The sequence below is a fragment of the Bombina bombina genome, chromosome 1, assembly GCF_027579735.1.
Source record: "Bombina bombina isolate aBomBom1 chromosome 1, aBomBom1.pri, whole genome shotgun sequence".
In the NCBI taxonomy this organism is placed as follows: Eukaryota; Metazoa; Chordata; class Amphibia; order Anura; family Bombinatoridae; genus Bombina; species Bombina bombina.
The window spans coordinates 419078623-419095997 of NC_069499.1; the positions used below are offsets into that span (position 1 = coordinate 419078623).

General features: G+C 38.7%; 1 protein-coding gene across 2 annotated transcripts in view; it reads right to left on the bottom strand.

Moving 5' to 3' along the window:
* LY75 (lymphocyte antigen 75) overlaps nt 1-7408 on the bottom strand; it is a 1208875-nt gene extending 1201467 nt beyond the window's left edge. For both annotated transcript variants that reach the window (XM_053698349.1, XM_053698347.1), the window contains exon 1: nt 7283-7408. In XM_053698349.1, the coding sequence (XP_053554324.1) occupies nt 7283-7355 (73 nt within the window). In that variant the 5' untranslated portion in view covers nt 7356-7408. The remainder of the gene's footprint in view (nt 1-7282) is intronic.
* Between the last annotated feature and the right edge of the window lie 9967 nt (nt 7409-17375).

Here is a 17375-nt window from a genome sequence, read left to right on the forward strand (position 1 = left end):
CTTTTTCAAGGAATGGTGTGCGCATGTCTGAAAGTCCTATTTGAATGTTTTAGGTTTAAGCCGGATATCCGGTATTAAGTCCTCCATTTTGGAAGTGGGCATAGTCATGATTAATCTTCCTTAGACTGCCGATATTTCAACACAAAAATTCTAGACAATATATATATATATATATACATGTTAAGGAAAATATTGGTTTACGCAAATCTTCATTAAAAACGTCCTGAACTTATTTTGATAAAGCGACAGCTGCCAACATGTCTACTACATAGCATATCGGTTAATGCCTTTTATGGATTATTGTGTAACATATCAACTTAAGTCACATTTCTCGCTCACCGCTACTCCAATATTCCATACCCATAACAGGAATATACATGCTTATATTTATCAAAACAGGTCTTATCATTTAAGAAGTATCGTCATGATATATATACGTGGATAATCTCCTACACACAATATTCTTTGATAACGTTCTCAAGTTTCATTAAACGTTGTCCATTATAATTTGAGACACAAAATTTATCATGATATCAGTGGTTCCTTATCTTTTGTGATTATTTCAAATCTACCTATAAATAGATGAATAGAGATGTCTTGAATTAGTGAGATGATTTCACGAGGATGGAAGCTGAGTTATATCTTTATAAGAAATGATGTAGCTCAAAATCTTTGTTAAGGCCGTTCGGTATGAAACTATCCATAATGTGGATCCATTTCATCTCAAGACGACCCAATTGATTCTGTACATCTCCTCCTCTCCAACTACACTCTATCTTCCTGATACCTAGAAAATCAAGATCTTCTATCCTCCTATTATGTTTTCTATTAAAATGTGCTGATAGTGAATGTTTTAGAAAGCCTTTTTCTATATTGTAAATATGCTCATTAAGTCTGGTTTTCAGAAGCCTGGAAGTACGGCCAATGTAAATTAAATTACACGAACACCGTAATAAGTATATTACGTTCTTACTATTACATGTAATGAACTGATTGATATCGTAAGTCCTATTGCCGTCAGCAGAATGAAATTTGTTACAAACTCTCAATCCCTTTTTCATTTTCTTGCAGGCACTACAAAATTGACATCTCCTAAAGCCTGCAAAAAACTTTTTTAAGAGTATTGATGTGAACAACTATATTAGTCTTAATAGTTGCCACCAGAAACATTGGTTAAAAAATATTCCAATTTGGGGCAATTTGTTCGTCTAAGACGCAACTGTAGGGATAAGAACGTTTTCCAAACTCAAGCTAAAATATTAAAAGATAGATTTGAAGAAAAAAACTATCCTAATGACTTCTTAGAGGAGAAAATAGAGGAAGTTGCAAAATTAGATAGGAACAAGTTATTACAGTACAAACAGAAAAATAAAGGGACATCGATAATGGATAACACCAAAACAGCAAGTAGGCTTATTCTACAACACAGCACCCAAAGTAGTGAAGTCAGAGATATTATACAGAAACACTGGGGTATTCTATTCAGAGACCCAAGTCTGTTGGAAATCATAGAGGATAGACCAAATATAATTTTTAAAAAGGTACCTAATTTAAAATTACAACTCTCACACAATATAATAAAAGTGGAAAAAATAAGTTCAAATAACAACTGGTTATCCTCTCCCCAAGCAGGCTTTAGGAGATGTCAATTTTGTAGTGCCTGCAAGAAAATGAAAAAGGGATTGAGAGTTTGTAACAAATTTCATTCTGCTGACGGCAATAGGACTTACGATATCAATCAGTTCATTACATGTAATAGTAAGAACGTAATATACTTATTACGGTGTTCGTGTAATTTAATTTACATTGGCCGTACTTCCAGGCTTCTGAAAACCAGACTTAATGAGCATATTTACAATATAGAAAAAGGCTTTCTAAAACATTCACTATCAGCACATTTTAATAGAAAACATAATAGGAGGATAGAAGATCTTGATTTTCTAGGTATCAGGAAGATAGAGTGTAGTTGGAGAGGAGGAGATGTACAGAATCAATTGGGTCGTCTTGAGATGAAATGGATCCACATTATGGATAGTTTCATACCGAACGGCCTTAACAAAGATTTTGAGCTACATCATTTCTTATAAAGATATAACTCAGCTTCCATCCTCGTGAAATCATCTCACTAATTCAAGACATCTCTATTCATCTATTTATAGGTAGATTTGAAATAATCACAAAAGATAAGGAACCACTGATATCATGATAAATTTTGTGTCTCAAATTATAATGGACAACGTTTAATGAAACTTGAGAACGTTATCAAAGAATATTGTGTGTAGGAGATTATCCACGTGTATATATATCATGACGATACTTCTTAAATGATAAGACCTGTTTTGATAAATATAAGCATGTATATTCCTGTTATGGGTATGGAATATTGGAGTAGCGGTGAGCGACAAATGTGACTTAAGTTGATATGTTACACAATAATCCATAAAAGGCATTAACCGATATGCTATGTAGTAGACATGTTGGCAGCTGTCGCTTTATCAAAATAAGTTCAGGACGTTTTTAATGAAGATTTGCGTAAACCAATATTTTCCTTAACGTGTATATATATATATATATTGTCTAGAATTTTTGTGTTGAAATATCGGCAGTCTAAGGAAGATTAATCATGACTATGCCCACTTCCAAAATGGAGGACTTAATACCGGATATCCGGCTTAAACCTAAAACATTCAAATAGGACTTTCAGACATGCGCACATCATTCCTTGAAAAAGCTCTTTTGCGAAACGTACGTCGGATACATTGTTTCTTGTTCTTTGGCGTCCTTCCAAGAATCTGCACACCAGCGAGGAGAGCAACATATGCTGGACTCTTAAGGGGGAGGTTGTGTGGTTAAGTTTCGGCACTCCTTACCACGGTCTCTAGCATTGTGTATAAGCTCAATTTGAGCAATTACTTGATTGTATTGCCGATTCCATTGTATTTGGTGATTTCTGCAGCTCTTGTGGCGCTTTTTATACTTATATTTTAAATAAATCCATTTTATTCAAATATCCGGTTCAAGCAACTGTTTACCCAACAGTATAACATTGGGTGTGCGCACAAACCTGAGCTTGGCTATAGCTCCATCTCATGTGAGTAAGCATTTGTACACACGCATTCTGCATTTGAAAAGGTTACAGAATTACGCTATGTGGCATTTCTTTCTTTCTTTTCATATGAGGATCAAAAGAAAATAGAAGCGTGAAGATTGTGGAAGAACATACATATCCTTATATGAACTTTTTAAGTATTTAGTTTACACTCAATTATACTTTACAAATCACTTGTCACGTTTATTTCTTTATCACATTTATTTCACATTTTCTTTGGTTTTGTGATTTTTTGGTATTTGTTATCACTTTCTGTATTTGATCTATGGTGATGTGTCTTCCCGTTTACCTCTTCCCTCACAGGAACCAACTCATCCTTTCAAGCCTGGAGATCTGGTCTGCATTCGCCAGCTGAATAAAGCAAAGAAAGGAGGTTTCCCGTTCAGCAAGCCAGTCACTGTGATCGCTGTAACCAGGACTGCCGTACTGACTGACGACAAGGACATCTGGATACGCGCTTCACGAGTGAAACTCTGTCCAAAGAGAGGAGAAGCGGGTGACAAGCTATCGGTCACCCCTCACAAAGGAGAAGTGGGTGATAAGGTATCGATCACTCCTCACAAAGACCAGGATGATGATCTCAATCATGGATCCAATACACTTCTGCAAGATCTTCCTTTTCCTAATGGGGATATTGATCTTTGTGTATATCCCAATAGTATTAATAACGGCATGTTATTACTCACCTGAAGATGCTGAACACTTTACACCTATTTGTTTACTATTATTAACATTGTTTAACTGTTACATGTCTTGTACGTTACGAAAGAAAATATCAGGTATGATACAAGATGCAGAAAAAGTTCAACTGTAAAATTTAATTAGATGTAGACCCAGATAGTTTATATTGTAGGAACATTACAGGTTATGTGATCACGATGTGATCAAAGAGGGTAATGATGGGTATACACATATATATATGTGTGTGTATATGTACAGGGAGTGCAGAATTATTAGGCAAATGAGTATTTTGACCACATCATCCTCTTTATGCATGTTGTCTTACTCCAAGCTGTATAGGCTCGAAAGCCTACTACCAATTAAGCATATTAGGTGATGTGCATCTCTATAATGAGAAGGGGTGTGGTCTAATGACATCAACACCCTATATCAGGTGTGCATAATTATTAGGCAACTTCCTTTCCTTTGGCAAAATGGGTCAAAAGAAGGACTTGACAGGATCAGAAAAGTCAAAAATAGTGAGATATCTTGCAGAGGGATGCAGCACTCTTAAAATTGCAAAGCTTCTGAAGCGTGATCATCGAACAATCAAGCGTTTCATTCAAAATAGTCAACAGGGTCGCAAGAAGCGTGTGGAAAAACCAAGGCGCAAAATAACTGCCCATGAACTGAGAAAAGTCAAGCGTGCAGCTGCCAAGATGCCACTTGCCACCAGTTTGGCCATATTTCAGAGCTGCAACATCACTGGAGTGCCCAAAAGCACAAGGTGTGCAATACTCAGAGACATGGCCAAGGTAAGAAAGGCTGAAAGACGACCACCACTGAACAAGACACACAAGCTGAAACGTCAAGACTGGGCCAAGAAATATCTCAAGACTGATTTTTCTAAGGTTTTATGGACTGATGAAATGAGAGTGAGTCTTGATGGGCCAGATGGATGGGCCCGTGGCTGGATTGGTAAAGGGCAGAGAGCTCCAGTCCGACTCAGACGCCAGCAAGGTGGAGGTGGAGTACTGGTTTGGGCTGGTATCATCAAAGATGAGCTTGTGGGGCCTTTTCGGGTTGAGGATGGAGTCAAGCTCAACTCCCAGTCCTACTGCCAGTTTCTGGAAGACACCTTCTTCAAGCAGTGGTACAGGAAGAAATCTGCATCCTTCAAGAAAAACATGATTTTCATGCAGGACAATGCTCCATCACACGCGTCCAAGTACTCCACAGCGTGGCTGGCAAGAAAGGGTATAAAAGAAGAAAATCTAATGACATGGCCTCCTTGTTCACCTGATCTGAACCCCATTGAGAACCTGTGGTCCATCATCAAATGTGAGATTTACAAGGAGGGAAAACAGTACACCTCTCTGAACAGTGTCTGGGAGGCTGTGGTTGCTGCTGCACGCAATGTTGATGGTGAACAGATCAAAACACTGACAGAATCCATGGATGGCAGGCTTTTGAGTGTCCTTGCAAAGAAAGGTGGCTATATTGGTCACTGATTTGTTTTTGTTTTGTTTTTGAATGTCAGAAATGTATATTTGTGAATGTTGAGATGTTATATTGGTTTCACTGGTAAAAATAAATAATTGAAATGGGTATATATTTGTTTTTTGTTAAGTTGCCTAATAATTATGCACAGTAATAGTCACCTGCACACACAGATATCCCCCTAAAATAGCTATAACTAAAAACAAACTAAAAACTACTTCCAAAAATATTCAGCTTTGATATAAATGAGTTTTTTGGGTTCATTGAGAACATGGTTGTTGTTCAATAATAAAATTAATCCTCAAAAATACAACTTGCCTAATAATTCTGCACTCCCTGTATATATATATATATATTATATATATATATGTGTGTGTGTGTGTGTGTATATGTATATGTGTGTATATATATATATATATATATATATATATTATATATATTATGTTATATGGGTAATTTGAATCTCACATATTAAGCATATTGAGGGTAGCCTTAAATCTATAATGCAGCATTCCACAAGTTTCTTTTGTATAAGTTGTAACATATGGTTCTAATATAACATCCTCTCTTCAAATGGTTATATGGGCATATTCTGTTATGTGCTATAACAACATTCTTATTTCCTGTGGGCCCCTTATGCAGATGTGAAGTTAACTACGTTTTTTATATATTTCCTGTGACCTCATGTATGACGCATACATCACTATAAATTCTTTGCGTGTTCTTCAATAAAGGGGACTCTTGTGAAAACACTCAGTTGCATGTGTGTGTGATTTCAGTGGTCACCCCAGGGCCCTGAAGAAAACGTGTGCCGCACCCTTATCAGCCAGAGCAGAGCTAAGGAACAAAAGAAGTAACCCTACACTATCCACTTATATTGGCCATACTGTATGTAAATACGTTTGCTATGTATAAGCCGCTTTAAAATAAGTGTAATTTATTTAAATGATATACAAGCAAGAAAAGACACACAGTTTGAAATATTTTAAAATTCCACAGTAAAAAGTCCCCATAATCTGTGAAATCGTAGAGGTGTCATTTAAGTGGCACAATGGGAGATTTTGTTTTTATCCCTAAGTGAAATTGCTGAAAAGTGCCTATTTTTGCAATTTGAGAGACATTTGGGGCCCAATATTTTTAAAATTCCACAGTAAAAAGTCCCCATAATGTGTGATATCGTAGAGGGGTCATTGTGTGAGATAGCTTTAGAGAATATTTAGTGGCACAATGGGGAATTTTGTTTTTAACACTTAGAGAAATGCTGGAAAATTACTATTTTAATTTGAGTGACATTTATAACAAAAATGCTTGTGGTATTCATTAAAACATTTCTTATTAGCATATATGTATGGTACAGCCTTTAAAAGTCTTAAGAAAGTACTAACAAATAAGTGTCTCACTGTCTGATAGCTTGACTACTGTTTTATATCTGTCTGATAACTCCAAAACAGTGTCCGATAGCTTGACTTGGATTTTTCAACTGTTTGATAGGTTGACTCCAGTAAACCAGTAGTAACAAATCAACCAGTTCTTTGGAACCACACCCAAATGTATCTCATTCGCGATCAAAACAGCCCTATAAATTCTAAAAGACGCAACATTACCTGTTGTCCTAATAATGATATAACACTACACCCGCTCTCACACAAGTGAAGCTGCCCTAGATAAATGGGTCATCTGCATTCGTTCATCATTAAAAGTATAATAATAATAATATACAGAGGTTTTTCTTGATAGTGAAAGTGAAAGAACAACATAGTGAGACTTTTTTTATCCTTTGCAAACTGACAGAGCTAGCCCCTTGACTGCTGAAGATTACTGCACCGCACTGTAACACTACTGCATGGAGGGGCAGCCAAATTGTTTAGTTTGGTCACACACAACTAAGGCTAAATATACCATTACAAACAAGTCTGTGTAACGTATCAGCTGGCACAAGCAGTAAATAGTGTTTTTAATCTCAGGGAGCGGCACAGAACACTACAGATAGGAAAACATGAGCTGTGTCATTACCTGAAAATGCAGAAGACGTGTAATGTATAACGACCAACGTGATCAGCAACTGTAGGATGCACATGGAGCCCATAATTCCACCGGGCACCCAGGCCAAGCAGCTCTGCACCTGAGAACCGACTGTGTCTGACGCCTCTGGACCACGCCCACAATCTGCCATAACATTTTTCTATTAGACGAATAACTGACAGCAAATTATTTTGATTGGTTTGCAGCATTGGTTGTCATCTGTCTCCAGGAAGCTAAAACTAAATATTGTTTTGAAAGCGTGTACTGTGTGTACGGACTGTCCACCGGATTCTACAATAATTCAAATAAGATTTATGCACTGTCTCTTTTTTTATTGTAGACTGAAACAGCTAATGCCTTTTATAATGAATATCTGCTGCCACTGTATAATTATAAAACACCAAACATCTATTATTGTATATATATAAGGCACTTTATTCGGGAACTACGAGGAGAGAAGTATTATATGATCCCATTCTGGGGAGGAAGTGAAAAAGTGTCGAGTGAAATTGGGAGATAAATAATGATGACTAATGAGGGAGTGCGAGAGAAAAAGATTGTCAAAGAAAAATATATTGGTGACACAACAGAATATATAGAGGGGGAGGTAGAGATAAAGGAACACAATTATATAAATACATATTTAATTAAATAGAGAAAAATAGCCAAGAAGGATGACATAGAGAAAGATATTTAGAGATATATGAAAAAAAGAGATTGTGGAACAAAAACAAATTGAAGTGACCCCTCTATGACAGATACAACGGGCATTAAACTGTTGAGTACAACTACAGTAGCATGGGTGGTTACTACTCATAGTGCTATTGTTTTCCCTTTTGTGCCTACAGCTGTCTTCAAAGTAATTATCTTATTTTAACCCCCATACAAGTATTAGTGAAGCTTTGCCATCTTGCAGCTTATATTTGTTATGTAACTTTTAAACGGTATAAAAACTGCAAATATTAAAAACAGGGGCACTTTAATTCATGAAAATTGACATTGCACCAGATTTTAAAAAATACTTAGCTTTTTCTTCTGCAATGCCAGATCGCCGTTCTGAAACGATGCCCCCGCCTGCTTCTTCCTGGTTAACTTACGCAGCAATAATGAAACCGGCTTCCTCCAATCACGGCGTTGCCTTAGGAAATGATTCCCCCAGGGGGGAAGCCATGATTGGAGGATGCCGGAATCTTCATTGCTGACGTATGAAGAGGCTTGCAACGGGCTGGTAAAGCGCTGGAGCGGCCTCAAGAAGAAGAGGTAAGTATTTTAAGAAAACAGGTGAAATGTAAACTTTCATGAATGAAAGTGGCCCTGTTTTTATAGTATTTTTTTAAAAACCGGGCACTCATTCTTGAAAGTTTACCTTCACTTGAAGTGAAAGGTATAGCTGTAAAAAAACTGGTGTTCTATCAGATTCTGCCCCTTTGTCAGAATCTGCTCCCTCTGACTGCGCATGCTCTGTACATTGACGTAATCGTTCTCCACATATATTAAATTGGAATGTGTGGAATGCGATTATGTCAATCAGCAACATGCTCACTCAGAGAGAGCAGATTCGGACAAGGAAGTTGTGTCGGATCTTGCTGCCGCTGCGCATGCGCTGTTGAAATTTAATACTGTCCCACAAATTAAAAGTGCATAATATATATATACAGGACACAGTTCATTAAAAGCACATTGTCATGTCATCACAGGGCTGGAAGTGCCTTGGCCAGACTGAGAGGAGCGGGAGAAGGCCTGGGCAGAGTGGTGGTGGGAAAATCAGAGGTGATCGCTGTTGGGGTGGCACATAGAAGAGACAGTCATTATGTTGGGGGGTAGAGCTCCCTTGGCAGACCCACTGAACACAGAATATTGATTTAAAAGTACATTATGCACAACTTACATGCTCTAATTTGTTAGAACATGTAATTTTTGCATGATTAACTTTAACTTGTTTTTAAGATGCTTAAATTGAATAAACAAGGAAGCTGAAAGCATGTTTAGCATCATGATCAAGTCTGTTATAGTGACTGAAGACCTAGTGTCCTGACAATTTCATAAAATGCTGGTGTACAGTGAAGTGGGGGGGTGCAGTGTACCACCAACGCCTTGTGCAGCAGTAAAAGCCTACAAACCACAGTCTCTGAATTCCTGATTTTAGAATAGACTTTAATCTGTGGGTGCTGGCTTTTGCTGCTTAAGAGGTAATTTATTTATTATGAGTTAAGTTGCCAGAGCCGTGCTAATGCCTGCTTGCTCATGTCCATAGTATTTCAGTTCAGTAAGCTACCTGCCTGACAACGTTTTGCACCAAGTTTGCTGATCATACTTTAGTTAAGCTCATGCTAACAGGCTCTTGCTGACTGAAGCGCTTTTCCAATGTGGGGAGCAAGAGACTTTGGGCCCGATGATCTATACCTATCAGATTATTTCAGAAAGATGGTTGTATCTGAGTCAAAAATACAACCATATTTCCTGAACTATTCAGTATTATAGTTAAGTTTAAGAAATTATTTTACCATCATAAAATGTGCTGCTTAGAGTGTAGTCAGAAATAAAAATACATTATAGTAATAAAGAATGATGCGTATGTATATAGTGAGTGCCAACGGGGCTTAACCTTGTGTCATGTGATGTGGTTTTACTTCCGGGTGCCAGGGTGTTTACCACACTGATTGCTGTGCAGGGGTATTTAAGGGGGGTGAGTATACTGTTTCACACTGTGCTGTTTTGTGAGAAAAGGGTAACACCCGAAACGTCATAATAAATACTTTATCTTTTTGCAAGACCCTGTGAGTGACTTCCTCTTTGCTGCTTTATCTATACTCTTGAAGTGCACCTGGGGCAAGGAGAGCTCAACTGAGCTATTTGAAGCTGGAGTGCTACTACACCTTCTACATGTATTATTCTCTTTAGGAGCACCCGCATCTGGATTGCAGCATACTTCTGTTAACTACTACGGTAGCTAGCAGCATCTCAGCAACATACACTGTATGTTATTTGTAACATGGAGCAACAGACTGAAGAGGATTACACAAAGGAAATTAAAGGAGCAGAGGAATTCTTCTTTACTGAGGAAGAGGCCTCAAGGATCAGATATACCTCCTTGCCACTAAGGGTAACTACAGAACAAGACTCACAGATTTATGCCAAACTGACTAAATTGAGGAAAAGGGAAAAAGATCTTATTCTGCACGCAACATACCTTTCAGAATATCACAGAAAAAAATTCATTCCATGGGGCTTCAGGATTAGAAATACGCCTACCATAGGCCGTAATAACCCAGCCTTTTGCCTCAAATGGTGTAATATTATGAATAAATGTTCCCTTGACCAAATCCTATTGGTCATTGAAGAAGTAACCAGACTGCTGGAGATTAACAGAAAAGAGACCAAGACGTATGAGGATCAATATCTACAAAGGTTGGAGGCTGACAAGGATCAAGATTGGCTGAAAAAAATGAAGGAAGAAGTGGACAAATATGAGAACGAATTAATAGCGTTAAAAAATCGCAAGCTTAAAGATGTAACACAATACTATAAAAATAAGAGTGTGTATCATTGGCAATTGAGCCCTGAGGAGAGAACACATTATCGCCAGAACAGACCATGGAGGCAAAGACACAGCCGCACAAGACCGACTGGGACCCTAGACAGCTCAGGTAACAGCTCTGATACAGATAATACCTCCAGATCACCACCACTGGAGACAGACTACCAGCAGGGGATGCAGACACGTTCAAAAAACGAAGGAGGCAGAGGACGCATACCCGAAGGGGGGGGCACAGGCCGCCCACCAAGACCACCCAGGAGGGGCAGATCAAGGAGATTCAGAGATTCTCTAGGACCTTAAGACTAAAGGAGCATTTTGACAATACTAACAGTACAGAAAAAGGCACCAAATATAGGGGTAAAAGCAACTATGACCCAAACAGCCACAATGCATCAATTAAGACTTTCTCCAGACTGCTATGGCAGGAATGTGAAGAAAATTGTATAAAGCGCAAACAATACAGACACAATTTAACCATCAAAGAAAGAGAAGCTTTGAGAACATTACAAGAGGACAACAGCATAGTTCTAAGGGAGGCAGACAAAGGTGGTGCTGTAGTCCTGCAAGACTACACCAATTACAAGAAAGAGGTAATGCAACAATTAGAGGACAAGGACACCTACTGCCCGCTACGAGGTGATCCTAGCAAACAATTCAAGACAATATTGGATGAGATGATACAACTGTTACTCAAGAACAATTATATTGATACCAACACCAGCGAGTACATGATGGGTAAAATTCCCTAGAATACCGGTTCTCTACATGCTACCTAAAGTACACAAAAGCTTGGACGCTCCCCCTGGGAGACCTATTGTGTCAGCTGTCGGCTCTCTTCTACAACCAATAGCAACCTATATTGATTATATTCTACAACCTATTGTCCGCAACGTACCCTCTTTTCTCTTGGATTCAGCATCCATGCTCAAATTAATACTGGACTTACCTCCTCTCACTGAAAATACACTGCTGGTCACACTGGATGTGACCAGTCTTTACACGGTCATTCCTCACCAGGAGGGCATAGCGGCCACAAGACGACAACTTCTCAAGTATCCGTATGTTGGCCCCCCCGGATGTCATATGTGAAATGCTGAGACTATGTCTAGAACTCAATTATTTCCGCTTCAAAAGATCTTTCTACCTACAAGTGGCTGGAATGGCGATGGGGTCTAACATGGCCCCATCATACACCAACCTGTTCATGATGGAGTTTGAGGATCAAGGCACCCAACTGTTCAAAGACAACAGAGTGCCAATATTCAAGAGGTACATTGATGACCTGTTTCTGCTGTGGGCAGACACAGAGGATCAACTACTAGCCTGGTTCGAGGAACTCAACAAGGTACATCCGACAGTCAAGTTCAAGCTTACATATGACAAACAAGCAATAGACTTCCTTGACATAAGAATTTTCAAGCATGGTGATAAGTTAAACACTACCCTCTTCAGTAAACCAACGGACAAGAATTCCGTCCTTCATGCAACCAGTTGCCATCCGCCCAGCCTTTAGAAGGCACTCCCACTATCCCAATTCAAGAGGGTAGCTAGGAATAATACCACTGAGGAGCTGACAGAAGCACAACTGGTTGACATGATGACTAAATTCAGACTGAGGGGATACAACCACAACATTCTCTTAAACAGTATAATGGCAGTATCGGACACAGCGCAAAAGGACCTGCTAGCTGGTACTAATGCTACCACACCTGAGGATAGACTCACGTTTACCATCACCTATACAAAGAATAAAGAAGGGATTGCTGATACCCTTAAGCAAAACTGGGGACTCATCATCTGATAAAGACTTACCTTTCAAATGCATGCCCCCACCCAGAATTGGGTACCGCAGAGCTACCTCACTGAGGGATCAGCTAATAAAAACTGACCCCAGGAACTGTTACAGCAATGACACCTGGCTTAAAACTAAGAAAGGTTGTTTTAGGTGCCTGGGTTGCACCACCTGTGGAGGTCTCTCTACAGGTAGCTTCTTCATCCATCCGTATTCCACCAGAGAGTTTAAGATCAGACACAGGGTAACCTGTACCACAACATTCATTGTATACCTCATGCATTGTGTGTGCAGGATGTTTTATGTAGGAAAAACGGTGGATGACTTAAGGACCAGAATGGCCAACCACCAGTCCGCGACTCGTGTAGCATTGGATAAAGGCACATCAGATCAGCCGGTGGCACGGCATTTCGTGGAAGCAGGACACAAGGTAACCGACCTTAAATACATCATTATCGACCACATCCCACCACTAAGCAGGGGGGGTGACAGGGGTAAAATTCTCTTACAAAGAGAGTCAAGATGGATTTTCAATCTTGGGACAATGACCCCCCGGGGGCTCAATGTCCACCTTGACTGACACTGCTGTTTATAGGGACAAGACTCCCTAATGAACCACCTCTCTATTTTCAAGACTGTTCCTGCCTTTGGTTCTATCGGACATTATCTAATCAAGTAAGGTACACCATATAAGGGACTGCCTAACTATGTGTTTACGTTCTCTTGGGTATTTTCTTAAGTTATGTTTTTTGAAGTGTACTTTGTTCTTTGAAGTGTACTTTGTTTAAGTTGTCCTATTTTTTGCTAAGTTGTCTGGCATCTTCCCTTGGGTATCTGCATTGGTTATGTGCCATGGCATGGAGTGTGTGATAATGACTATCACTGTAGGTTCCACAAGGCTTGTGTGTTTTGCCTCTATGCCTCGCTACTTCTACCTGCATGAAATGACAGGGGGGACTTAAGAAGACCGCTATTGGTAGTTCTATTCCTGGGCTCCGCAAATTGTCCAGTTGTTCTTTACCTGTACTTTATGATATGATATGGTTGAGGCTATATATGGCTACGTGTATTTAAGCTGTGTGATTACGGTCACCCTGGTGATTAACGCTATCTGCATGATAATATACTACTGCTTGTTTGGTTGTTAACATTTTTTGTTTAAACCCATGTTTGTTTTGCTTGTGTTTTTAACTTTCACTATGTTTTTAACTTTCACTTGGTTTACACTACTGAGCTTCTGGTTGCTATGCCAACGGGGCTTGACCTTGTGTCATGTGACGTGGTTTTACTTCCGGGTGCCAGGGTATTTACCACACTGATTGTTTGCTGTGCAGGGGTATTTAAGGGGGGTGAGTATACTGTTTCACACTGTGCTGTTTTTTGAGAAAGGGGTAACACCCGAAACGTCAAAATAAATACTTTATCTTTTTGCAAGACCCTGTGATTTCCTCTTTGCTGCTTTATCTATACTCTTGAAGTGCACCCGGGGCAAGGAGAGCTCAACGGAGCTATTTGAAGCTGGAGTGCTACTACACCTTCTACATACACTGTGTATATATATATATATATATATATATATAGATCCCTCTGTCAGCCACATTACAAAGAAAACCCATGGTCTCTGCATCCTTTCTGTCAACTATATGCCTACATATTACCTAAAATCAAACCCCTTGAAGTTTACGTTTATAGCACTATACACTGCTCTCTGTGACTTCTATTTCCCCTGTACCCAGTGTGCGGTCTCTGAGGCTCCATGCACAAGACCTGTGGGTCCATGGGTAGAGAGAGTACAAATGCTACTGGGCCTAGCTGCCCCACTACCTGACAGCAAGGCAGACAATGAGTGGCAAGGGTGATTTGTTGACTGAGTTGTTATTATGATAACACTAGCAGAGGTGTGAGATTTGGTAGCAACTTATATCAATTGCCTCCAGTGTTAAAATTATTCATCTTTTGGGCCCTGATAACAATTTTGAAACCTCTTCTGAGGATGTTTTTCTTTTTTTTTTTAACTGCAATCAGTTTATATTGTGTTTTTTTAAACTAACAATGATCTACATCATATTATTATTATTATCAGTTATGATTTCGATCCTGTTTTTTTAAACTAACAAAGATCTACATCATAGTACACACATTATTACTTTAATTACATAAACATAATTTTGTTATAGGGACAGTTACAATTAAGATTAAATTAATTGGATGGAGGACATTTAAATCAGCTTTCCCATTTACTTCTTTTATCAATTTTGCTTAGTTCTCTTGTATGCTGCTTTGCTGAAGAGAATCCTTAGGTAAGCTCAGGAGCGTGCATGTATTTTTTGCCAGGATTGTTTGAAACAATGTTTATACAACTGTTAAACATATTTTCCATAGAGTGTTAAATACATGTGCATACTCCTAAAGTCCTATGAACCTACCTGAGTTTACTCTGCAACAAAGGATACCAAGACAACAAAGTACATTTGATAATAGAAGTCAAGTGGAAAGTTGTTAAAAATTGCATGTCCTACCTGAAACGTATATATATATATTTATTATAATCATCTTTGTTGTTTGCGGGATTTTTTTCCTGTTGCGAAAAAAGTATGTGCTTGTATTTGTATATTTTTCATATTTTGTAAAATGTGCAAAATAATTGGAATACGGCTCTGTTTTTAAAGCACTAGGTTTGTGATCTGATTCTATCTCTTCTTACTGTTTATGTGCACCTGCTGTACAGGTTATCTCTCTTTTCTTTCCCTGCCTTCCCTCTTTCTCCCCCTGCTCACATTCTTGTCCCCTCCCAGAAATGTTTAGACTCCTGAACCCATATATACAAAGACAATGGTGAGTATCTTGATAATTATTTACCATGAAAATGCCTTGTGTCATGTGAGCACATTATTACTAGAAAACATTTTTTTCTTCCTAGCAGATGGATTTAATGCCTGTGCCAATTGTGATATATATTTTTTTCCATCTATCCTAGTGAATTATTTTTATAAACAAGCTAAAGTGACTTCATACACACTTTTTTCCTTTATACAAATAGTATGGGGGGGTCTGGGCAGCAGCCTAGTTAGGTACAAAGATTGGGAGCTCCTGGAGTGAATCTGATAATATGGTACATAGATTATCCTTGACTATTTACAGCATCCTTGAGAGAAAATATTATATTCAAGTGTATTATGACTTGCTGATTCGAGTGATATACAATATGCTGTATTTCTGATCCCAGAGCCCTGATCTGGATCATTGAGGTGGCCCGTGTGGAGCAGTCGGGTTTGGGCTGCTATTTACAGTACATTACTGAACTTTTGGAAAGGAAAACTACTATAAGCTACATCACTTAAAAATGGAGACAAACATAACCTTTTATAGAGAAGCTGGATTGCATACTGTGTGACCACTTTGCATGCTTAGAGGAAGGTCTAAATACATCATGGGGTACTATTGCGACACCTATCACTTGAAAAGACACTATACTAACAACTAGAGACAAGTCTAATCTGGAGGAGCAGATACGGACCCCAAAGGCTTATAGCGCTAAAAAGTTGGTGGGGTCAGCAAAGAAGGAACAATTTGTACCTATACCGATAGTTCAATTATTAGCTTATTAGATTTGAGTTTGATGGTGGCTTGCCCTGCTTAGCCTGAAGGCCTACCTAAACAGCGCCTTCAACGGACTATATATATTTTTGGGAGACCTGGGACACAAGTTGTTGCTTTGTAATTGGATTATACTGAGAGGGCAGCTACTTTGGAGAAAAGGATGGATAAGACTCTTATCATAAGAGCGACTTTAGCCTCAAAAGATACATTTTGGGACGCACTGGTTACTGAGATTATTCTGGAGAGCGGATGTGCGGCAGAAGTAATAGCTTTCATGATGCGCTGTGAATATCTGCTTTGAACTGCAATAGATATGGCGGTGGTTGTACTAAATTTAAATTCTATTTAAATTTAAATAGAATCTGTTATCCTGGATGCGTTCTTTAAGTGTACTGACCTACCTCTTGATTCGTTGGCTGAGCTCTTTGAATATATTATTGTGGTCTGTATATGGACAGTGAGACAACAGAACCGCTCTGGGGTTGGATAAGTTACTTTAATATAACTATTTCAGGGCTTACTGCAGACTTTTGATTGTATTTATGTATGTAATATCTGGTTTGTATGATATGTGATATACTTTAGTTTATATTACTGTTAGATGACATATGCTGTGTACTTTTGCTTTGCATGTTATTTTAAATATTTTGTGAGTAATATCTATGTTCCTGAATATGGGTATATCTTGCATTTCTGAGTTATGACACTTCACTATATCTCTGCATATGATGGCATTTGATCTGATAGTCTGATAGAGATACCTGGTTCAATCTTCGATTACTTTTAGTACTAGATGTTTCTGGCTGTATTTATTTCCTAGAGTCCTACATACACAAATAACTGCACTAAAGGACATGTCATAGTAGTAAGAGTTTATAGAACTATTCATGTAGCCCTGCTTAATAAACAACTAGATTACGAGTTTTGCGGTAAGAGGGGTGCGGTACTAACTTGGAAGTTATTTTCACCGCTTACTTCCCTACAGCGCTGGTATTACAGGTTATCATAAACCCGGCGTTATCAGGCAAGAAATGAGCGTAGAGCAAAATTGAGCTCCATACCGCACTCCAATACCAGCGCTGCTTAAGTCAGCGGTGAGCTGGTTGTACGTGCTTGTGCACGATTTTCCCATAGACATCAATGGGGAGAGACCT